This window comes from Pelophylax lessonae (assembly GCF_965119305.1).
Source record: "Pelophylax lessonae genome assembly, chromosome: 1".
NCBI lineage: Eukaryota > Metazoa > Chordata > Amphibia > Anura > Ranidae > Pelophylax > Pelophylax lessonae.
The window spans coordinates 429,862,503-429,888,338 of NC_138768.1; the positions used below are offsets into that span (position 1 = coordinate 429,862,503).

At 42.6% G+C, this 25,836-nt stretch overlaps 2 protein-coding genes across 2 annotated transcripts in view; one reads left to right on the top strand and one right to left on the bottom strand.

The window, feature by feature from the left end:
• Positions 1–25,836, bottom strand: part of CORO2A (coronin 2A) — a 237,248-nt gene that overhangs the window by 618 nt on the left and 210,794 nt on the right. The window contains exons 10-11 of the mRNA XM_082263489.1: positions 19,614–19,704; positions 8,802–9,073 (exon numbers count right to left, since the gene is read on the bottom strand). Of these exons, the coding sequence (XP_082119615.1) occupies positions 8,802–9,073; positions 19,614–19,704 (363 nt within the window). The remainder of the gene's footprint in view (positions 1–8,801; positions 9,074–19,613; positions 19,705–25,836) is intronic.
• Positions 14,066–14,392, top strand: LOC309560028 (guanine nucleotide-binding protein G(I)/G(S)/G(O) subunit gamma-5-like). Its single transcript, XM_082263528.1, has one exon. The coding sequence runs from the start codon at positions 14,118–14,120 to the stop codon at positions 14,322–14,324; it is 207 nt and encodes a 68-aa protein (XP_082119654.1). The 5' UTR covers positions 14,066–14,117; the 3' UTR covers positions 14,325–14,392.

Sequence of the window (25,836 nt, forward strand, 5' to 3'; positions counted from 1 at the left end):
CGACGGGTTCGGCCGAACTTTAAAAAAAAGTCCGGGTCCGTGTCCCGGACTTTTACCGAACTTTTCCCGGACACCGAACCCCATTGAAGTCAATGGGGACCCGAACTTTAAGGCACTAAAATGGCTCTAAAACACCAAAGGAAAGGGCTAGAGTGCTGCAAATGGCAGCAAAACGTAATTAAGAGCATGGCAAGTGCTCTGCAAACAAATGTGGATAGGGAAATAACTTAAAACAACAAAAAAAAACAGAAAAATAAAACAATGTTCTTCTTCATCTCTGAAGGACGAGGCCCATATGGAGTAGGAGGGAGGTTGAGGTGGTGGTGGATGTGGCGGTGACATAGGCGTGCGCACAGGGTGTGCTGGGTGTGCCTGGGCACACCCTAATCACCTAGGGCACATAGCATTGCCAGTGAGGAGATGGGAAAGATCTCCCTGGGACCTGCTCTGCTCTATTTCTCCTTGCCTACAGGTACATGGCCCCGATACATTACTCTCCCTGCTGGCAAACACATGCATGTGTATTTCAACTTTGGGGTGCACACCTTAATGCAATAGGCTGCGCACACCTATGGGCGGTGTAGGTGGAAGCGGCGGTGGAGGAGGACCAGGGCCGGATTAACAGCATCATGGGCTTGGTGCTGAGGATTTTGAAGGGCCTTAAGGGCCGTGCCTTGCCATGCACCCAGAGGAGGAAGGGTGCAGCCATGCATGCCTAATTCAACATGGGATGCTGTCTCTGAAGCCCATAAACACATCCATGCATCGCCAACTGTCCCTCCTTGTCCGGCCTTCACGCTGTGTGGGGAGGTTCTGAGGGTGCTGCCTGGGGAAGCGAGCATAGAAGCCAGACTTCTGTGTTTACAAGTGACAGAAGAGCGGTAACAGTGAATATGGCCAACCCGGGGCCTATATAAAAGGTAGGGGCCTGGAGCTGCAGCTCCAATAGCCCCTACATTAATCTGGCCCTGAGGAGGAGGACGAGGTAGCCAACACTGCTTCTTTTCAAAAATTTTAAATGAGGGTACACCCCAAAAGAGTGAGAAAGAGCAAAAATGGAACAATGGGTGGGTAAGGTCGGTATCCATTGCTATTCTGCATAAGGTACGGAAAAGTCCCGTGGGATCCATGCCTGGTTCATTTTAATGAACGTGAGCTTGTCCACATTGTCTCTGGACAGGCGGCTGCGCTTGTCTGTTATAACGCCCCCAGCCGTGCTAAATACCCGTTCAGATAATACACTGGCTGCAGGGCACGCCAGCACCTCCAAGGCGTAAAGGGCAAGCTCAGGCCATGTGCCCAATTTGGAGACCCAGAAGTTGAAGGGGGCAGACCCGTCATTCACTACATGTAGGCGTGTGCACACATACTGCTCCACCATGTTGGTAAAATGCTGCCTCCTGCTAAGACGTTCCATCTGAGCTGCTGGTGCTGCTGTTTGTTGTGGCGTGCTGACAAAGCTTTTCCACATTTCGGCCATGCTAACCCTGCCTTCTGAGGTGCTGGCGGTGCCCTGGTTGCGTTGGCGACCTCCTCCTCCTCCTCCTCTGCCTTGTGCTTCCACTGTGGCCCCGCTGTCAGATGGGAATGCCAGCAGCATGGCGTCTACCAGCGTGCGCTTGTACTCGCGCATCTTGCGATCGCGCTCCAGTGAGTGAATTAAGGACGGTACGTTGTCCTTGTAACGGGGATCCAGCAGCGTGGCCACCCAGTAATCAGCACAAGTTAGAATGTGGGCAACTCGGCGGTCGTTGTGGAGACACTGCAGCATGTAATCGCTCATGTGTGCCAGGCTGCCCAGAGGCAACGAAAGGCTGTCCTCTGTGGGAGGTGTATCGTCCGTGTCCTCTGTATCCCCCCAGCCACGCACCAGTGATGGCCATGAGCTGGCCTGGGTGCCACCCTGCTGTGAACATGGTTCCATCTCCTCCTCCAGCTCCTCCTCCTCATCCTCCAGAACTGTGCCCCTGCTGGACAATTGCGTCCCTGGCGTTTGCGTGTGCAGGAACCCACCCTCGGAGCCCCTTGCGAATGACTGCCCTGAAAGCCTTGGAAATGTTACCTCTTCATCCTCCTCCTCCTCCTCATCCTGTGCCACATCCTCTTCCATCATCGCCCGAATTGTTTTTTCAAGGAGGCATAGAAGTGGGATAGTTAAGCTGAGAACGGCGTCATTGCCACTGGCCATGTTGGTGCAGTACTCAAAACAGCGCAACAAGGCACACAGGTCTCGCATGGAGGCCCAGTTAAATTAAATAGCGGAATAGAAAATATGATCCAAAAAAAGTGTATGTATATCACACGTACACAACCACACTGGGCCCCAATTACTATTGTTTGTACCCCTAAAAGGCTAGATGAGGAGTAGGGGGAGTATGGAACAGGCAGCACCCTCAAACCTTCAGAAGTATGAGATGAACCCCAACAACTTGGAAAGGTGGATCTCTCTCACACGTACCAACACAGACTATCCCCCAATTTAACTGATCCCCAAAGGTTTTTGATTAAATAGCGGAATAGAAAATATGATCCAAAAAAAGTGTATGTATATCACACGTACACAACCACACTAGGCCCCAATTACTATTGTTTGTACCCCTAAAAGGCTAGATGAGGAGTAGGGGGGGTATGGAACAGGCAGCACCCTCAAACCTTCAGAAGTATGAGATGAACCCCAACAACTTGGAAAGGTGGATCTCTCTCACACGTACCAACACAGACTATCCCCCAATTTAACTGATCCCCAAAGGTTTTTGATTAAATAGCGGAATAGAAAATATGATCCAAAAAAAGTGTATGTATATCACACGTACACAACCACACTAGGCCCCAATTACTATTGTTTGTACCCCTAAAAGGCTAGATGAGGAGTAGGGGGGGTATGGAACAGGCAGCACCCTCAAACCTTCAGAAGTATGAGATGAACCCCAACAACTTGGAAAGGTGGATCTCTCTCACACGTACCAACACAGACTATCCCCCAATTTAACTGATCCCCAAAGGTTTTTGATTAAATAGCGGAATAGAAAATATGATCCAAAAAAAGTGTATGTATATCACACGTACACAACCACACTAGGCCCCAATTACTGTTGTTTGTACCCCTAAAAGGCTAGGAGTAGGGGGAGTATGGAACAGGCAGCACCCTCAAACCTTCAGAAGTATGAGATGAACCCCAACAACTTGGAAAGGTGGATCTCTCTCACACGTACCAACACAGACTATCCCCCAATTTAACTGATCCCCAAAGGTTTTTGATTAAATAGCGGAATAGAAAATATGATCCAAAAAAAGTGTATGTATATCACACGTACACAACCACACTAGGCCCCAATTACTATTGTTTGTACCCCTAAAAGGCTAGATGAGGAGTAGGGGGGGTATGGAACAGGCAGCACCCTCAAACCTTCAGAAGTATGAGATGAACCCCAACAACTTGGAAAGGTGGATCTCTCTCACACGTACCAACACAGACTATCCCCCAATTTAACTGATCCCCAAAGGTTTTTGATTAAATAGCGGAATAGAAAATATGATCCAAAAAAAGTGTATGTATATCACACGTACACAACCACACTAGGCCCCAATTACTATTGTTTGTACCCCTAAAAGGCTAGGAGTAGGGGGAGTATGGAACAGGCAGCACCCTCAAACCTTCAGAAGTATGAGATGAACCCCAAAAACTTGGAAAGGTGGATCTCTCTCACACGTACCAACACAGACTATCCCCCAATTTAACTGATCCCCAAAGGTTTTTGATTAAATAGCGGAATAGAAAATATGATCCAAAAAAAGTGTATGTATATCACACGTACACAACCACACTGGGCCCCAATTACTATTGTTTGTACCCCTAAAAGGCTAGATGAGGAGTAGGGGGAGTATGGAACAGGCAGCACCCTCAAACCTTCAGAAGTATGAGATGAACCCCAACAACTTGGAAAGGTGGATCTCTCTCACACGTACCAACACAGACTATCCCCCAATTTAACTGATCCCCAAAGGTTTTTGATTAAATAGCGGAATAGAAAATATGATCCAAAAAAAGTGTATGTATATCACACGTACACAACCACACTAGGCCCCAATTACTATTGTTTGTACCCCTAAAAGGCTAGATGAGGAGTAGGGGGGGTATGGAACAGGCAGCACCCTCAAACCTTCAGAAGTATGAGATGAACCCCAACAACTTGGAAAGGTGGATCTCTCTCACACGTACCAACACAGACTATCCCCCAATTTAACTGATCCCCAAAGGTTTTTGATTAAATAGCGGAATAGAAAATATGATCCAAAAAAAGTGTATGTATATCACACGTACACAACCACACTGGGCCCCAATTACTATTGTTTGTACCCCTAAAAGGCTAGGAGTAGGGGGAGTATGGAACAGGCAGCACCCTCAAACCTTCAGAAGTATGAGATGAACCCCAACAACTTGGAAAGGTGGATCTCTCTCACACGTACCAACACAGACTATCCCCCAATTTAACTGATCCCCAAAGGTTTTTGATTAAATAGCGGAATAGAAAATATGATCCAAAAAAAGTGTATGTATATCACACGTACACAACCACACTAGGCCCCAATTACTATTGTTTGTACCCCTAAAAGGCTAGATGAGGAGTAGGGGGAGTATGGAACAGGCAGCACCCTCAAACCTTCAGAAGTATGAGATGAACCCCAACAACTTGGAAAGGTGGATCTCTCTCACACGTACCAACACAGACTATCCCCCAATTTAACTGATCCCCAAAGGTTTTTGATTAAATAGCGGAATAGAAAATATGATCCAAAAAAAGTGTATGTATATCACACGTACACAACCACACTAGGCCCCAATTACTATTGTTTGTACCCCTAAAAGGCTAGATGAGGAGTAGGGGGGGTATGGAACAGGCAGCACCCTCAAACCTTCAGAAGTATGAGATGAACCCCAACAACTTGGAAAGGTGGATCTCTCTCACACGTACCAACACAGACTATCCCCCAATTTAACTGATCCCCAAAGGTTTTTGATTAAATAGCGGAATAGAAAATATGATCCAAAAAAAGTGTATGTATATCACACGTACACAACCACACTAGGCCCCAATTACTATTGTTTGTACCCCTAAAAGGCTAGGAGTAGGGGGAGTATGGAACAGGCAGCACCCTCAAACCTTCAGAAGTATGAGATGAACCCCAACAACTTGGAAAGGTGGATCTCTCTCACACGTACCAACACAGACTATCCCCCAATTTAACTGATCCCCAAAGGTTTTTGATTAAATAGCGGAATAGAAAATATGATCCAAAAAAAGTGTATGTATATCACACGTACACAACCACACTAGGCCCCAATTACTATTGTTTGTACCCCTAAAAGGCTAGATGAGGAGTAGGGGGAGTATGGAACAGGCAGCACCCTCAAATCTTCAGAAGTATGAGATTGTGTTCACTGTACCCCACAAAGATTGAGTTCACTGCACCCCACAATGATTGTGTTCACTGCACCCCACAAAGATTGTGTTCACTGCACCTCACAAAGATTGTGTTCACTGTACCCCCCAAAGATTGTGTTCACTGCACCCCACAAAGATTCTGTTCACTGTACCCCACAAAGATTGTGTTCACTGCACCCTAAAAGGATGTTGTTCACTGCACCCCACAAAGATTGTGTTCACTGCACCCTAAAAGGATGTTGTTCACTGCACCCCAAAAAGATTGTGTTCACTGTACCCCCCCAAAGATTGTGTTCACTGCACCCCACAAAGATTGTGTTCACTGCACCCCAAAAAGATTGTGTTCACTGTACCCCCCAAAGACTGTGTTCACTGCACCCCAAAAAGATTGTGTTCACTGTACCCCCCAAAGATTGTGTTCACTGCACCCCACAAAGATTCTGTTCACTGTACCCCACAAAGATTGTGTTCACTGCACCCCAAAAATGATTTTGTTCACTGCACCCCAAAAAGGATTTTGTTCACTGCACCCCAAAAAGGATGTTGTTCACTCCACCCCAAAAAGGATGTTGTTCACTCCACCCCAAAAAGATTGTGTTCACTGCACCCCAAAAAGATTGTGTTCACTGCACCCCACAAAGGATTTTGTTCACTGCACCCCAAAAAGATTGTGTTCACTGCACCCCAAAAAGGATGTTGTTCACTGCACCCCAAAAAGGATTTTGTTCACTGCACCCCAAAAAGATTGTGTTCACTGCACCCCACAAAGGATTTTGTTCACTGCACCCCACAAAGATTGTGTTCACTGCACACCAAAAAGGATTGTGTTCACTGCACCCCAAAAAGATTTTGTTCACTGCACCCCAAAAAGATTGTGTTCACTGCAGCCCAAAAAGATTGTGTTCACTGCAGCCCAAAAAGATTGTGTTCACTGCAGCCCAAAAAGATTGTGTTCACTGCAGCCCAAAAAGATTGTGTTCACTGCAGCTCACACACAGAAAAATGGATGTGGATCACTGACACCTGCCTATCTCCAATCCCACACCACACAGCAATATCGATTGTAGTTTGTAGAACACAGTTTCCCTAAAATTCAGCAGACTCTGTCCCTAACAGGATTGAGAAGAGATCGTAGATCAGGATTGAGTGCAGATTCACCCCACCCCCCACACAGCAATATCGATTGTAGTTTGTAGAAGACACTGACCCTATAATTCAGCAGACTCTATCCCTAAAATGCCTACAACTCGCCCTGCCTAAACACTCCGACCTGTCCCTCAATTCTATCCGGACACAAATGGTTTTTTCCTGCCTATCTTTCCCTAATCAGCAGCCAGCACATTGATGTGTGCTCTGTCCCTTAGCTAAGCAGCAGAATGACGCTGCTGCGGCGGCTGCCTCGAACTTATAAAGACTTGGTCACATGCTTCAGACGGCCAATCACAGCTACTAAGACATTTGCAGGCATGGCTGGGATGGCTTAAGGCACACCAGTTAAACGATTGTTGATTGGCTGTTGAAAGCCCGCCATGAAAAGAGCGCCAAAGCATGCAAAACCCGGAAATAAAACGACCGAACACGGATTTTTACCCGAACATACAGTAAAGTGTCCGTGTCCGTGTTCGGGTAAAAAAAATCCAATTATTCGGTACGAACACGAATAATACAGTCCGTGTTCGCTCAACACTATCAGGGAACAATGGGCATGGACCAGTAGCTCTGCAGCATGCAAGCTTCAGGACAAATTAAAAGAAAGTCTGGTCTGGCCTGAGTGCAGTAAGGCCTGCGAAAGACGTGCGAAAATCCCTCAATTCCCCCATAAACACAGACCGTGTAGACAGGGGGATCCCTCCCATGGTTCTTGGCCTGGGACTCAGGAAGACAATCCTAAGAGTGCTATGGATGTAGACATTGCTTTGTAGGAGAAAAGAAAGCAACTCTGTATCCTTGAGGTTAAGCCATCGATCCTGCCCACTGCTTCCGGATTGGATGCTTATAGAAGATCGAGTGTGGAGTCATTTTGTGGCCTTGGGATCAGTGTGGAGAACATAGTGTATACCTGGCTTAGCTAACGAATGGTTGTATTCTGGCTTTCCATATGTCTTTACTAACCTCTCTATAACTTGAGGGTCAATGTGAGCTGGTAAGCAGGATTGCATTCTCCCTCACTGTGGTGACATGTTTCGTGTGGGAAATTCTTTAAACATCAAATATTTTTTACGTATGGATTTTTTTCTGTTTCAACTAAACTTTGATATTTTAATTGGCGCTGCACCCTCTTGCCAAATACCTCCCATGAAGCTATTGTGTTCTCCTATTGGGGAAGCTGTCCCCGGCGGGAGAATGCAGTGATAACTGTTAGCGGCTATAACAGCCGCTAGCAAAAATCACATATAAAATCCAGCAGGCTGGTTGTACCCAAGTTGATAGATTCCTCAACTTGGGTACATTCAGCCTGCACATACATGGTTCGAATCTTGGCCAGTTCCTGCTGAACTGGTCGAGATTCGAATTGTCTGGCCAGCTTAACTGAAGTTTCCAGAGTAAGTACTGCTGCTGAAATTTAACTGCACCAAACGAAACAAATATTACAATATGGTGAAAAGCAGCAGATATCCTCCTCAGAGTTACTGTAAAAAAAAAAAAAGCCTGCGTTGGAGGAACAGGAGAGCCACATCTTCCAGTTATTGACCGATGAATGAAAGCAATAGCCAAGGAAGACCCCAAATCGACCATTATGTGGAAATAAAAATGCCCACCTGCTATGCTAGCCCCTACATTTCTAAAAGAGACCGTAATGATGTAGAGGGTGACGGATTGATCCAGTGAGCACAGTGGGGCCCATAAATTTGACACTTCTGGAAGTGTCATAGTCAGGCAATAGTTTCTCTTTAATACAGCAGAGATCGGCAGCATGGGAGTTAGGTGAGGTGAGCATTTATTAGCTTCTTGGCAGGGCACACTTTCATTTACATCACTGTCTGGTTTGCTAGTAAGTTAATTCCTTTTTTATGACTTGAATGGCCAGGTACTTGTTTGTCAGCAAAGATCAGTTAAAGGATAAGTGTAGGCTTTGAGGCTCCCTGAAAGTGTGAGGCTTGGCAGTCATGCTGCTGGGGATCTAATAGGGGTAAGTGTACAAAACACATCATTTATTATACGCACTGCATGTAAAATACATATTACCCTAAAACGATGCAGTCTGCATTTTTGCTACCATTTTATATTTCTGTTAAGAGGTATCTCAGCATTTACATAGAAATTACACAAACAAAAAAAAAAACATATATCACAATCTTTAAGAACTTCCAATACAACCTACAGCCTGAACAGTCATACATGTAAAATAAACCATACCTCATTTTCAGTTTTAGGTGGAGGACATTCAAACATGTCTAATCCATTGGAGATAAAGGAGTTCCTAGATTCTAGTCTTCTTTCTGTGCCCCTCTTCTTTGCTCTGTCTTCCCTGATAATCTCTGTTTTGTACTCTATTTCCCAGAGTGTCTTTGGGGGAGCCTTTTCCTCATAGGTTTTCTTTGGCTCTTTAGCAGGCAATCTGGGCTCCTCACTGGGTACAGCTGTCTGAGACATTTTCACACCAGGCTTTAAGGACATCAGAATAGGACCTAAATGGAAAATGACAGCATTGAACTGAATTGAATTTATAAAAAGGCTACCCTGTTTTAGATGTAACCAGCAGTCAGCACAATAAGCCAAGTAAAAGCTCTGTGCGCCTAATAAGTTATGGCGTGGCTTATAAAATATTGTGCTTAAAGTGGAACTTTACCCAAAACAGTTTAATAACAATTAAAGTTCTTTAACAAAAAACTGAAATTCCACAATAATAATTATGCTGCCAAAATGAGTGTGGGCTGTAAATTGCCTCCAGAATTGCTCCTGTTTCTTCTTGCTGGGGGCCAACTTTTTGTTGAAGGCCAGAGCAGTCAGCTTATTGGAAAATTTCCCCCTCTCCTTGGTTTCAAAAACGATATATCATTTTCTGTAATTAAAATATACATACAGCAATGTGCACTTCCAGCCTTGGCCTAGCTAGAGAAGATGGCTGACAAAAACTTTACAGTGCTGAAAGTGGCATTAAACCCAACCAATAGATGTGGTGGCTGCATCATGTTTTTTTTGCCTCCGTTTTCACCTGGTGATCTGTCCAGTAACATACCTCCTGTATTAAGAGTGCCCCCCTCTGGATGAAGATGAACACAGGCACCTTTGGACAGCAGCGCTGTTAGTTTTGGGGGAGTGTTTAAGCTGGCAATCCATTAGCTTTTTGAAGAAAACAAATAAAATAAATTACCTGAATCCACACATTTGAGATGGATGGGAGAATTGCTCCCGCTGTGCTATTGTGTTCTGATGACGGGGAGAGATTTCCTCGCTATCAAAACACACTCATCAGTGCTGCTGGGTATAGCCAGGTGCACTGATAGTTCAGGGAAAAAAACAACAGGCTGGTAATACAGAAGTCGATTGCCAGGTCAACGTCTGTAAAACCACCTGAAGGATATTAAAGTGTTTTTTTATAATATGTGAAATGGCTCTTTATTGATCATTAAAACCTGTAGTGAACCTCACTGTGTTAATATTCTCATTGGTGGTGCGTTTTTTGGTGGGCATAGGATCAAGATGTTCTTGAAAGGCGCTCTGGACAAGGGATAAAGGATACCCCTTATCTGCACAGCACCTCATCATATTGGGGCCCTTATTCACATAGTCGGCTGGATCAGAGCAATTACTCCGAAGCCTATGAAACTGGCCACCTGGGATATTGCGCTTCCAGGCCGTATGGTGACAACTTGAATAGTGAAGGTAAGAATTGCCACTTATGGGTTTGGTGTGGTTCCTGCTGGTGATAAGGGGACCATCGTGGGATAGAACCAAATCCAAGAACACCAACTCATTGGGGTCAATCACGTGTGTAAAAGAAAGACCCAAGGGGTTGGTGTTGCAATGGACAAAAAAGGAGCTGAATGCCTCAACACCCCCGCTCCAGATGAGAATAACGTCGTCAATGTACCGCCCATAAAAGACGATATGATGAGCAAAAGGGTTGTTGTTCCAAATGGACTGTTCCTCCCAAAAACCCATAGTTAAATTGGTATACACCAGGGCGAAATAGGCGCCCATAGCGGTACCCTTGACCTGTAAATAAAACTGGTCTAAAAAGGAAAAATAATTATGCCGCAAACAAAAATCAGTACCCTCAACTATGAAGATGGATTGTTCCGAATTAAAAGTGCCTGACTGAATCAGAAAGTGTTGTATAGCCCTCAATACAACCTCATGTAGGATAGAGGAATGCAGCGACGTAACGTCCAATGATGCCCACATATAGTTGTTTTACATACATAGGATCCTAGAGTATCAATAACCTGGGATGAATCCCTAATATAAGAGGGTAATTGGCACACAAGTGGTTGGAGAAAGAAATCGATATATTTTGAAACGCCACTGGTAAAGCTGTTGGTACTGGCGACAATCGGTCTCCCTGGTGGATGTTCTAATGATTTGTGTACCTTGGGTAGATGGTAAAAGTACGGGGTACTACATTCCAACGGGAGTAGGAATTTATTTTCTTTGTCATTAACTATCCCTTGGCGCCATGCTCTCTCTACTAGGAGTTTCAGTTCTTGTTTAATATAGGTGTTAGTGTCGGCTAGGAGGCGGCTGGCTTCTTGGAGGTAGTCAGTCCGCTCTGTTCTGGACGACCAGACTACCCCCTTTATAAGCTTGCTAGACAATGATCTGTTTGTTGTCTGTCAGATCTTTAAGGGCCTGTTTCTCTGTCTTATTGAGATTGCCTCCAAAAGCATCTCTAGGGGACTTACAGAGTTTACTGAGGTCCTTATATACTGCTTGGTAATATATTTCAATACAAGGACCCTTGGACTGTGTGGGGTAAAAGGTAGACATTGGTTTAAGGTTGGTATGTCTTATTTCTGGGTCCATGAATAGAACAATGGAGGATTCTAGAGTGTTGTTGTCCGACCATAGTTCTTCCAATATCTCGAGATATTTCCGGCAATAGCAGCTGGTCCGGTATTCGGTCTGTGTAGCGGCTGCACACAGTACCCGTAACATTACATTGATCCGCATTGGTGTTCTTCTGGGATTTTACATTCCTCCCCTCTCACCACCTTCGTGCTTGGGTCATCCTGCTCTCCCAGGCATGGGACTCCCACAGCACCCCAGAGTGATACCGGAGACTCCAGGACTGGTTTGTTTTTAATTTTATCAATAAAACTTTTATGACACTCCTTTATCAACAGCATTTGCCAGTGTTCTGTCCTAAGATATATGGTTTATTACCACACCGTAGTGCACCATCCCTCTTTCCTACTAAACCTATAATAAGGGTTACCTGTAGGTACTGTGAATATCCCCTAAACTTACCGTACCAGACCTTCAGAGCCCCTGCCACAAACAGCTCACACGCGCATGCCCAGGAGTGACTTTATCGCTGCCCCGGCCACTTACAGTGCTGGAGCCCGCGAACCTGGAAGAATCACTGGGGAAGATGTCAGCTGTCTCATTGGTGTGCGGGCACCGCTGAGACAGCTTCATTCTAAGGGAAGTATTTCATAATGAGCTAGTATGCGTCTTACAGGTTTTTTTTCCCCCTCACAAGGGTTTACAACCTCTTTAAACAGTAAAGGCACCTATTTTTAAATGTTTTGCATAACTATACCTGTAAAAGGGGCAAGCCTTAAGTAATCTATCAGGACTTCATTTTCTGACAAAAATTCCACTTTAAGAAGTACAAAAACCGTAACTCATGGCAATCAGTAAGATTTCAGTGAATTGGTTGCTAAGGCTAGAAAACGTTTATACTGCTTTTTCCCCTTTTTTAAGCATGGATTACAAGATAGCTAATTTTAGATAAAAAAATAAATAAAAACTATGACACTGGTTCCAAAATAGTCACTAAGAGGCCAATGTCGAGATATAATAAAATGTCCTATGTCCAAATCAAAAATAGAAGTTTATTAGCAGGAGAAGAAACACATTACTGATTGTCTACCTATCTTTTATACCGTAAAAAAACACAAGTGATTTCATTGTACAAAGGCCATGATATGAGAAACACAGTGTTGTTAGTACACTGTTGGGACTTTACTCAGACATCCAGACTTGCAGACTATTTTTTGTCTCTTATACATGTGCTGCCCATACCAACCAGATTCATAAGTTGCTTTTATAAATTGAAAGAATAAGGCTAAAACCTGGCTGGTTGCTGTAGGCAAAAATACTATTATTCCTCTATTCCAGTTTTCCCCATCAGCCCTTTTATTTAACCTTTAGAGACACTCACAATGGGGTCTTTATTCTCTCTCTAGAGCAATTTGCTCCTTTTACTTTTGCTTGATATAGGGCAAACAGATTATGCATATACAACTCAAGGAGAATGGTAAAAGGGGATGTATAATGAGTCTGTGATTGAACTCTGTCATTGACGTCTGTTATTGACCTTTGTGCTTACAGTAGTTTCTCCATTCACAATACAATGGCTAGAAAGTGTTCACAATAGACTGTGCTTGTTAAATATACATCTATCTTGTAATAATATATGAAGAGTAAAATCAGGAAGGAACAGCAAATAGGGCATTTTGTACTCGTAATTTTAATGTGACATTATATAGAACCTCCCCTGTTGACAGTGGAAACAAATGCTGTAATATAGAATATATGTGTGTATTTGCTTCCATTTAGCCATGCCAAGCTTAAAAGGAAAACTCCACTTTTGTTATAAAAAAAAAAAAAATAGAGCATATACCACTGCCACACTTTTGTAATTACCATATTATTATGCAGCCGATAATTTTCCAAAACTGGCAAAAAATTCAGTGCAATGCAATATGGCAACCTGGAGGTGTTCTGTACACCTCTACAGACACTGAGGCTTTCCTCATTAGAACACAGAGATTTGCTCAGGTGATTATGGAAGCAGACTCTCCCATTCAGGTATCAATCCGGAAGGGACATAGTAAAACAAACAGCAATTTTGTTTTTAGGAGGTCATTTTTTTTTTTTTCAACAAAAGTGGAGTTAGACTTTAACAGTGCGAGTTTCCTAAACATTAACATAAAGCCAATCTCCAGGCACCAACAATTTCATGTAAATACAGCCACAAAGGATGTAAATCAATTTTGTGTGCACCAAATGCCTTTGTAAACCCAGATAGCAATGACATCGTTGTGCTGCACATAGCCTGTTCAGGCAGCAGAGCTGTGAGAGGGACCCAGCGGCCCCACACACTACAGGCTGCCTGTAGAAAACGATGGGAGGAGGCAAATACAAGATCAGTCACCCTGAACAAGGAGGGAGAGCAGAACTGACTGGTATTTATTACAGGAAGCTCCTGTGCATAGGCGAAGCATAGTAGCGGTTTCATCCTGGATTAATGCACAGATCTGGAATACAAAAATGCTAGTAGAAATAAACATGGCTCATGTATTTACACAATATTTGTTGCATGGAATTCAGCTTTAACATGCAACCCTTTATTGGCTGGTCCTATATCCAGCCAGGGCAGGAGAAACAAGAAAGGAGACTACGCCTTTAGTCCTCCTCAAAATAAAGCTGCAGAACAATGCGCAGTGACCGTTCCTGGAGAAGTTGGCGGAAAAGTTTGCTGGAAAAGTTTTGTGAAGCAGCATGTCGGGGACCGCGAACGTGTCACCCATGAGAAAGATGGTGCAGCAGTTGCAACTGGAGACCAGCATCAACAGGATGAAGGTCTCTAATGCAGCCACTGACCTGAAGCAGTTCTGTATGCAAAATGCACAGCACGATCCCTTACTAACTGGAATTTCCTCAAGCACAAATCCTTTCCGACCCCAGAAAGTTTGCCCTTTCCTGTAAATTTTATTTTCGCTCAATGATTAACTTTAGCTGGATTGCATTTTGTCAGGAGTGGCTTGGTTTGACCCTGTACACCCCAGGGATGTGCCAAGCCCCCCCCCCCATGTACAATCTATTGTCAGACCTTTTTAACATCTACCTCTCCGCTTTGTGCTATTTGCGGTAATCTGCATTTCTTTTTTTGTCTTTAAAAAGATATTGATTTTTCTACACTGGTGACTAACCACAATAAACAAATTTCATATTCATATAAAAAAAAATAATAAAGCTGAAGATTTGGTATGCTTTTGATGGCATAGGTGCAAAAATCCAGAAAAAACACGATACAAATGTTATAAACTGAGTTGCAGTTAAGTGAGTAAAAAAAGTATTTGATCCCCAAAGGAAAACATGACTTGGGACTTGGTGGAGAAACCCTTGTTGGCAAGCACAGAGGTAAGACGTTTCTTGTAGTTGGATACCAGGTTTGCACACATCTCAGGAGGGATTTTGGTCCACTCTTGAGAAGATCTAAGGTTTCTTGACAGTCGCTTAGCAACTCGAAGTTTCAGCTCCCTCCATAAATTGTCTATAGGATTAAGGTCTTGAGACTGGCTAGACCACTCCATGACCTTAATGTGCTCTTCTCGAGCCACTCCTTTGTTGCCTTGGCAGTATGTTTTGGGTCATGGTCATGCTGGAAGACCCATCTTCAGTGTTCTTGCTGAGGGAATAAGGTTCTCATCCAAGATTTACAATACATGGCCCCATCCATTAGCCCCTCAATTCAGTAAAGTATGCCTGTACCTTTAGCAAAGAAACAGCCCAAAGCATATTGTTTCCACCTTCGCACTTGACTGTAGTGATGGTGTTCTTAGGGTCATAGTCAGCATTTTTCTTCCTCCAAGCACAAGTCAAGTTAATGCCAAAGAGCTTAATTTTGGTCTTCTCTGACGACAGCACTTTCTCCCAATCCTTCTCTGAATCATTTAGATGTTCCTTCTTGAGGAGGGGTGCGGGTGCTGCAGGATTTCAATCCATAATGTCATTGTGTGTTATCAATGGTTTGTTTGGTGACTGTGGTCCCAACTGCTTTGAGATCATTCACAAGCTCCTCCTAGCTAGTTCTGGGCTGATCCGTCACTTTTCTCATGATCATCCCTACCCCATGAGGCGAAATCTTGCATGGAGCACCAGTGAGGGAGATTGATGGTTATTTTGTATTTCTTCCATTTGCGAAAAATCGCTCCAACAGTTGTCTGCTTCTTGCTGATGGTCTTGTAGCCCATTCCAGCATTGTACAGGTCTACAATCTTGTCCCTGACATCCTTTGACAGCTCTTTGGTCTTGCCCATGACAGTGAAGTTTAAAATGGAAGAAAGATTCTGTGGACAGGTGTCTTTTATACACATAACGAGTTGTCGTTAGGAGCACCTTCTTAAAATTGACAGGACTAATCCGTATACCACATGAGCACATACTGTGGGAGCCAGAAATATTTTTGCTTGGTAGGAGTTCAAATACTTATTTTACTCACTGAACATTATTACAACATGCAACCTTTCTATGAAAATACATGATAGTTAATTTTATAAACTGGATTTGTGATTAGAATTGATTTTGTTGCACTAAATCTGAAGTTTAGGTATGATTTTTATAGCATAGTTACATGCAAATATCCCTGCAAAAGCTTCAATTTACTGTTCCCCACTACTACAGGGATAGTGGCAGTCTTCCGGGTACAATGCCTGCAACTCAATTTCTCAATTTATAACATTTGCATTGTGTGTTTTTTTCTGGATTTTTGATTGATAGTCGCTATCATTTAAAATACATCTATAATAAAAATTATAGACTCTTAATTTCTTTGTAAGTGGGCAAAATTACAAAATCTGCATAATTATTTTACCCACTGTACATTGGTTCAGCTTATGCATATCTCATACCTGACCGATGCCTTTGTAAGCTGCAAGTCATTGTAGTAATCACTCTTCTACACTCATAGCAGCAGTGTTCCGCATCCAGCACCAAGCATCTGCCCTCTTAAAATTATAACAGGCAGTCACTCGCACAGCACTGCCACCATTCAGAGAAAGCGTTACATTTTTTCACCCAAGCCATTCTCTGATTGGGCAAGATTGAGAGGTGGGCTTTCCCCACCTTGCTCAATCAAAAACTGCCTTGTATTCAATGAAAAAATACAAGATTTTCTCTATATGGCAGCAGTGCTAAAATCAGCAACCCCCTGTGGTTAAAATGCAGAAGGGCAGCCGCTTGGCACTGTACCCGGAAGACTGCCGCTATCACTGTAGTAGTGGCAAACAATGAATTGAAGTAACTATGCTATAAAAATCATACTTAAACTTCAGATTTAGTGCAACAAAACCAATTCCAATCACAAATCCAGTTTATAAAATGGACTACCATGCAATTGAAATCATAGAAATGCTGCATGTTGTAATAATGTTGATTCTTCCAAAAGCTTGTAAAGCCCGCATGTTCCTGTACAGTGTTATCTCAAGCAGTCCTATCTGATCACCTCTGAGAACTACAATACACCTTCTTCCCATGTTATGGAGGAGTGGGAGGTGTTCTGTAGGCCCAGTGAGCTTTAACTTTTACAAAACAATTAAAAAAGCCAATTGAGGACGTGTGAATGATTCCTAAAGTAGGCCATAGGTGGCACGATTTTCTTTCTGGCAACCACGGGTTGCAGGAAAGAAAATCGCTAGATTCCTCAACAGAGTCAGTGTTGATAGGGGAATTCCTCCTGTGGAGCTATTATGTTCTCCCGATGGTGGGTTATGAGGAGCCATCCCTGCTAGAACACAGTGATTAATGATCACGGCTATAGCTACTGGCAATAATCTCATGCCAAAAATCTGACATCCTGCTACAATCAGCCTGCCCATAGATGGTTCAAATCTCAGCTGGTCCTTGCTGAACCAGACAAGATTAGAACCATCTAAGGCCGGCTTAAAGGTGCGAAGATTAGGTTGTGCAAGAACCTTCATGTACTTTAAAGAAAAGATGAAGTCCTAAAAATGTTTGTATAATTTTACACACATCTCTATAAATTCCACTCTTAATCCTCCTCAGAAGAACCTTAACCTCCCTAGCGGTATTCCTGAGGATTACCCCACAATCAAATTTACCTTCCACTGTGATCCCCCACCATCCTCCAGCCATCCTCCCGCTGTGTGCTCAGCCGATGCCGTCACCTGCCTTCCGGTTCCCTTCCGAGCGCCACGATGCAGGGGGGTGGAACCAGTGGGATATTAAAAAAACAAAAAAAACAAATGACATGATACAGTGTAATCTGTTAGGATTACAACTTTGTATCATGCCATTTCACGACAGGTTTTCGCCTAGTGGCTTTTCCAGTGCCCAGCTTGTACTTTTTGTGGTGCTTTGGCCTGGAAAATTGAGAACGTCCATGGCGTTCAAAAAACTTTCTTTTAGCTCAAAAATCACTTTTGGACGAACTGGAAAACAGCGACGGTGAATCAGAATCACTTGAAGAACTGAGCGACAGCGATTTGTGGGAAAATTCGTCATCAGGTACTAAAAGTGACGATTCTGCGACTGAGCTCAGCGATATGCAAAATTGATGCTCTACTGACTGCGGTACAGATCAGGCAGTGCCCCCAAGATTCCCATTTAATGGAGCACCTAGTATGAAAGTTGACGTTGACCATGACAACCCCTTGGCATACCTACAATTATTTCTGACCGATGAGGTTATTGAAAAAATAGTTACCGAGACCAACCGGTACAAAGAGCAACAATTGGCTACCCACCAGAAATTTTCAAGATGCAGAAAGTGGGAACCAGTGACCAAAGATGACATTTGGAAATTTCTGTGCCTAATAATTCTTCAGGGAGTGGTGGGGAAACCCCTGCAGAAGGGGTATTGGACAACCAATACATTACTTGCCACTCCATTCTTTGGCACAGTCATGTCAGAGTACAGATTCTCCCTCATAATGAAATATCTCCACTACGAAAACAATGAAGAATTGGATGAAATTTATTATTATTATATTATAATTTATGATTTAGTGTTTCAAACTTTATCATACCCTGGATGTCTACTAGACTCTTGTTTATTCCTAAGAATTACAGGCCTAAAATATAAAACATATTTCCATGCAAAACAATGTACCGCTTTTAGCACAAGAATTCTGACATAATCAGACCGCCAGGGAGGTTAATAGGTGCTTAACCCAAGAATCAGTTCCCACAATATGCCCTCAACAAAGGGAACTATAAGAGTAACCACACGCAGTAGAGGACATTACATGGTCTATAATGCATTCCGAGCATTAATCACCAGGACTTGACAAACACCCTAATATAAGTAATACGTGGTATCACATTTATGCAGTACTGTTGAAAGGAAAAAGGAAGTGCACTTCTACAAAGTCTAAGTGGGGGGGGCAAACTCTGAGAAGGAGATCAGATGGGAAGATAGCGCATGCCCATTAAAGGCATAAAGATGAAAAAGGTAAAAGACCCCTCCAATGCTGATAACAGAAAACAGAATGTACTCTTCTCATTTTGTTTTACAAAATATAAATGTAGACCTAAAGATCTTTTCCTCCCTATAACAGTTTGTTGCCAACTTTGATGATCCACTGAAAACTAAAAATTTAGTTGATGAAATTACGAAGGCAAATGCATATCTATCTTCATTGGATCATTATAATTCACAACAAATCTTACCTGTGCAAAAAATTATTAAATTCATACACTGGTGCTCACTAAACATCATTTGTGCAGCTAAACACCATTTTAAACTGTCAATAATAAATTCAGCTATGAAGGTAACAGTTACAGTAAGATTGATGCTAACTTTCTATGACAGTGCACATTATTTAAAAATAAATGTTTTTGAAGGAATATTGCTCTTTATTATCATAAAATCCAGATTAACAGTAGTCACCGAAGGGGAAAAAAATAAGGAAGCTCTACAGAGATAGTTGCAATATGCACTCAGTTTGGCCTTTAACTGGAAATCTTACAGACATGATGTATTTAATTATTAAAGATGATTGCTCTTTAAAGTAGATCCTGCCACCGAGTTTCCTTCCATCTCCTGATACTTTGTATAATTGGACTAACATCTAGGTTTTAAAGCTCAGACCAGTTTCACACATTTACTTAGCTTTTTATTCTCTCTGATAAATGCTCAGATGAGTAACCTTTCTCACAGACACTTCTAAAGGCTACAGCAAGATAAAAAAAATGAAATCAAGTAGCACTGAGAAAACAGCATGGGCAAGTATTTTAAAGATATCCCAGTCTGACCTCTATTAATTCCACTCAGCCATTCATGTGCAGTGAGGGCTGGCTGTGTTCCAGCTGTCATTGGGTAAATGTCCTCCTGGTACGATTCGGACTACAAGACACAAAGGAAAAGAGCTCTAAAATGAAAGCCACATTGGTAGGTTTTTATAAAGGAATTTATATTTTTATAGTACCTGATTGTGAACATATATGCACTTAAAAGACTACATAACAGCAGGGGAAATAATCGTTATTGTACAAATAAATGAAATCTTATTTTAATTAAAAATAATCATCATAAATATTAAATTGCATTTAAAAAAAAATTTTCACACACATTTTCGGCATGATACAAGATGAAAATCTTACTTACATCAGTAGCATTGTATGAACTGCAGAGAGGAGGTTCCCACCACGCCTTTCATTACCCAGCCATCATATGTCACGTCATCAACAGTTCCCAAACGGGTCCCTCTGTAGAACAGTTGGGTAACTCTGTGCAGGATTTATTTACCACTTCAGTCCTATAAATTTTTCCCCACTTAAGTGCCATGTTTTTTTTTTTTTTCCCATTTTAGAGATCAGCAATTTCCATATAACTTTCTTAACCTATTCTAATCTATTATACTTTTGTTTCCAGACAGATAAGGCTTTAATCTGGAAGCAGGTTTGGATGCATACATTTTTATTTCCTAAATTTTAACTAGCAAGAGAGGGGGAAACAGAAAAATGATTTTTCCATTTTCCCAGCACAAAACACAATTTGTGCAGTATATACCCCAAAATGAAATCTAACAAAGGATATTACGTAAGTGTTTTTTTTTTTTTTTTAATGAAATGAAGTGAAATGGTAAGATGAAAGTAAAGTGTTTGCGCTTTGATTAAGAAGAGTTTTTTTCCCCCTTTTAAATTTTTGATTCATAATGTACACAGGAAAAAGATTGTTTGTGGAAGTCATTAGTGTAACATTACAAAAAAAAAAATCAGGTTTAGATTGTTTGGACAGGAATTTGTTTTGTGATCACAAAATTTTGTATGACACTATGCACACTTCCATTAGTGTTTGAAGTCCACACAGTTAAAGTATGTCATCCAGAGCATCCTATGTATTTGTGAACGTCTGGGGATTTTTACAATTTACCAATCCATTTAGGTTTTATTGGTTTATCAATATGTAAGGAGAGGCAAGGCTGATTTGGATCAGCTGTGCTCGCTTTAAAGATGGCTGCTGATGATGGCCAGAAATACTGATTACTACACAGCCTTTCTTTATAAACTTAATGCAAAAGCATTGCTTTGCCCTATCCTTCAGAGTTTACTGATTGAGGGTAGAAGATCACAAGCCTAGTAGCAGACTTTAGGGGGGCTGGACGGTGGCCAGTGGGGGGGGGGGGATAGAATGTCCTTGCGTCAGTGGGAGTAAACAGTATCTTTGATATTGGGGGAAGAAATTGTGCCCCATTTTTGGTGTCAGTGGTAGGATCTATGCCCCATAGTTGGTGTCAGTGGGAGGGAATAGTGTATTCTATCAGTGGGAGGACAAGTGACCCAAGGGCCTGATAAAGGTAAGCAAAGAGCCGCAGTTTGGAGACCCCTGATTTAGATAGCGAGTGTAGTGCTGGAGTGCAGCGATTTAATAGACAAGTAAAATTCCAGAAACATTTTAAAACAGCACCTGGCACTCAAGCGGTTACATTTTTACACTGTTCCTCATAGCACAATGCCACTGTATTGTTCACACTAGGTTTTGTCATTGTTTGTCAAATGTGTGGAAAGCTGTCATTTTTCATACATGTGGCAACCTTTTCTTCTCGTGTTTCAAAAGATGGGCCATACAGTTTCTTTTTAATGAAAACAGCATTTAAGCAAAATTTTGAGATACATTATAGAAAGGATATATACCTGAACTCCATCCAACTAGACCAGGGGTCTCCAAACTTTCTAAGCAAAGGGCCAGTTTAATGTCCTTAGGGCTTTAGGAGGGGCAGGCTGTGACCAGTGGGAGTAGAAAATGCCCCAACATCACTGGCCCATCATTGGTTTTAATGGGAGAAATAGTGCCCCATTGTTAGTATCAATGTCAGAATAGTGTGCAATTGATGGTATCACTAGGGGGAATGGTGCCCTATCATTGGTGTCAGTTTGTGAAATAGTATCCCAAGGACTTGATCTAGGCAAGCAAAGGGCCACATCCAGGCCCCCCAGTCGCAGTTTAGAGACCACTGAACTAGACAAATGCACTGGACAAGTGCATCCAACTAGACAAATGCACTTGCAGATGAAGATTAGCAAAGTATTTTAATTGGAAAAAAATTTGAGCTGGCTTATGTCTATCTTTTCAGATTCTTAGTCACCTCTCCTGTCATCATTTTATGAAAACTAGGGCACATAGAACCTAGTGCAGCTGTGCATAGTAAATAATCAGCTTCTAGGTTTTATTTTCAAAGCTTAAAGTATAGTTTCACCTATTAAAAAAAATTAGCAATTACTATTTTTTTTGTAGGAGCCTGGGAAGCATTGTACCCACGATCAGCAAATCGCTGATGCCATGCAGGTCTTCTGCAGACTGACAGTGTGAGTTGTCTGCCAGTAAATTGTACGACCAGGCAGTTTCACAATGACAGGAAGACTCAATGACCTACCACAACAGAACCCTGGTAGTTCATTGAGAACTATAAGCCAACAGCCGCTAAGGATGTTGGTACTTGTAGTTAATTAATTCACAGAATGCTCTTTTGAATCGGTGACAGCTGGTACAGGGAACTTCTCCCCATACAGTTCTCACAGGGAGAGACAGCAGCAGGGAGCAGCTGCAGCAGTGGGAAAATGTGAACTTATCTGTTAATTGAACAAACTTAAGTTAGAATATGATTGGTTCCTATGAACAGCTGCACTTGACTGTGCGGTCCAGTTTTAGTAAATCTCCCCAACCGAGTGCATAACAGTCCCAAATAACAAGGAAACGTAAATTAGAGAAATGCATAGAACCACAGGGCTTTGTTATGGGAAACTGCTGCACACACTCAGAAGCTCAGGCACAGTGTGAGACAGGCAGTTGGGCCTCATTCACACAGATGTACCGATCCTTACACCCACCTGAAGGGACTGTCTTCATCTGCACGGAATGCACATGTGTTCGTGTGCATACCACACGAGTAAAGACCATCCCTTTGCACAGGTGTACAGATTGGTACATCTGAGTGAATGTGGCCTTAATGGGAAAGCAACTGTTAGGCCCCTTTCACACTAGCAGACCGTTCAGATCCGCCTGTCAGACGGATCTGAACGGATGCCCCATGCATCTCTATGGGGCATCAGATGTCAGCTCATGATCCGGTCCGTCAAACCTGGACGGATGGAAACCCTATTTTCCATCTGTCCAGCGGATCCATTCTCATCTGATTCCCCCATAGAGAACAGCGGGGACCTGACAGCTCCATCTCCGCACACAGCACGGAAACAGAGCTGTCATCTGCCTGCTCAGCAGGGGATCGGCGGATCAATCCCCCGCTGAGAAAAACAGAGTCTGCTGATGGACTCCCATGTGTGAAAGGGGCTCTACACTTCAGCTTTTTTTTGCTGACTTCACACAGTTGCAAGGTTCTTGCATAATAGAAAATAGCTTTCAGGCTACTTCAGCTGGCAGATTCTACCAACTATTATTACTATGAGTAATACCAGTGAGTTACTAGATGTAGATGAAAAATGTTAGAATTTTCACAGTACATTACACCCTGCTTAGTTTTCTCCAACATTGTAAATCTTGAAAGCATTAACACTAATCAATGTCATTATGCACCAATTAACCATAACATTATGACCACCGAATAATAATCTATTGAGGCATGAACTCCACTAGACCTCTGAAGATATGTTGTGGTATCTGGGACCAAGCCGGCAGTGGCAGATCCTTTAAGTCCTATAAGTTGTGAGGTGGGGCCTCCATGGATCGGACTTGTTTTTCCAGCACATCCCACAGATGCTCAATTGGATTGAAATCTGGAGAATTTGGAGGCCCAGTAAACACCTCAAACTTGTGTTCCTCAAACCATTCCTGGATTCATCAGGCCAGGCCACATTCTTCTATTGCGCCATGTGCAGTTCTGATTTATATGCGCCCATTGTAGGTGCTTTTGGCTGGACACGGGTAACATGGGCACCCCTGACTGGTCTGTATCTATATGGACGGTTTCAAGTTCGCTTGTCACTATTAAGGAATTATCCTGAGGTCTCTGGATAGCCGAAGGAATTCTTTGGTTCTATGCTTCTACACAGCATACTTTTGTGAGTATAATTTATGTTGTGACTTTTAACCATTTCCAATAAACGTTTTATGGTATTGCACTAGGTCGTTGCGCCCTTTTCTTGTTTTTTTTATGTTTTTTAGTTTGTGTTGATACCCATATCCTGAGAGGGCAGCAAGACCTTTGATGCCAACTATTTAGCCAATACCTCTTTGGATTTCTCACAACATTTAAGTGCAGGAGACATTTACTTGTCTGGTCTGTAGCCAGGCAGCCCCGTATTCAACAAATTGTAATGCACTGTGTGTCCTGACACATTTCTAACAGAACCAGCATTAACTTTTTCAGCAATTTGAGATACAGTAGCTTTTCTATTTGATTGGACTAAACAGGCAAGCCTTCGCCCCTCACGTGCATCAATGAGCCTTGGCCGCCCATTACTCTGTCGCTGATTTGCCACTTTCCCCTCCTTGGACCACATTTGGTAGAGTCTGTCCACTAGAGACCAGGAACATCCCATAGGAGCTGCAGTTTTGTAGTTGCTCTGACCCAGTTGTTATAATTTGGCCCTTCTCAAAGTTGCTCAAATCTTTACTCTTGCCAATTTGTTTCTAGTTTCATCACATCAACTTCAGGGATAACATGTTCATGCTGTCTTATATGTCCCACCCACTTTCACATGCCATTGCAATAAGATAATAAATGTTAACCAGTTTACCTGTCAGTGGTCATAATGGTATGGCCAAATAGTGTATATGTTGCTGAAACAAATGAAAGGTATACATTTGACAGATTAAAGGTACACAATTTGATATGTTCTCTATTTAAAACAGCACAGATATAAAATTGTTAGCACTTTGCAGAGTACATGCAACCATTCACTTCAGTCCCTGTCCCTCAAAGGAGATTACAATTCTAACTACTTAACACACTCATACAAACTTAAGAGAAGACAAGTTAACCTACCAGTAGGTTTTTACATTGTAGAAGCAAACTAAAGCACCTGGAGAAAACCCACACAGTGAACATAACAAACACCATGCAGATAGTGTCCCAGGTGGCACTGAACCCGGGGGTCAAACACCCCCCTGTTTGATTTGCAGCAGAACTCCCGAACAAGGGAAATGTTCTAACCCGAACGGTGAACCCCATTGAAGTCTATGGAAGCCAAACAGGAAAAGTGCCCATTTTGAAGGCTTTAATGCAGGTAATTGGCCACAAAAGGGCTATGGTGGTCTGGGTACTGCCCTGGGGGACATGTATCAATAATAAAAAAAAAAAAAAAAAAAGGAAAAAAGGATTGTTTTTTTCAGGAGCAAATGATTCTAAAAATATGCCTAAAGTGTAACAAAAAAAAAAAGAGAAAATCCCTTTAAATATAGTGCCTGGGGGGTCCCCTTAATGTGCCTGTAAAGTGGCACATCTGTAGCATGCATAAAATATGCTACAGCAAAAATGAAATTTCTAAAGAAAAAAAAAAAACGAGTCAAAGCCATTTAAAATGACTCGCGGTTACAATTGCCAGCACCCGGCTATTGAAAATTAAAGAAAGAGATGGCGTAAGGTCCCCCCCTAGTCAATACCAGACCCTTTGGGACTTGTATGGAATTGGAGGGGAACGCAAGCCAAAGTTTAAAGAAAAAACTTCTATGTGAATAGGTATCGGGTACATAGCCCTACCCATTCACCAAAAAAGTTTACAAAAGTAATAAACACTTTGGCAAACCATTTATTAAAGAATAGTGTCCCTCAATGTAAATCCATCGTCAATCATGCCACCCGCCAAACCCGAAAAAACTGAATAATAAAAACCGCTCTTGCCCCCTGGGAGGTCTTCCGCCGTATGCCCGCTCTGCGCTTTGACATTGCTTAAATAGGCAAGGGGCAGGGCCACCTGGCTACGACACCCGGTGGCACCGCCCCCCTCTGACGTCACGCGTCAGACAAATGTTTGGCTCGTTCTCTTGCTCGGGCTGAACTGTTCGCCCAACCCTAGTCTT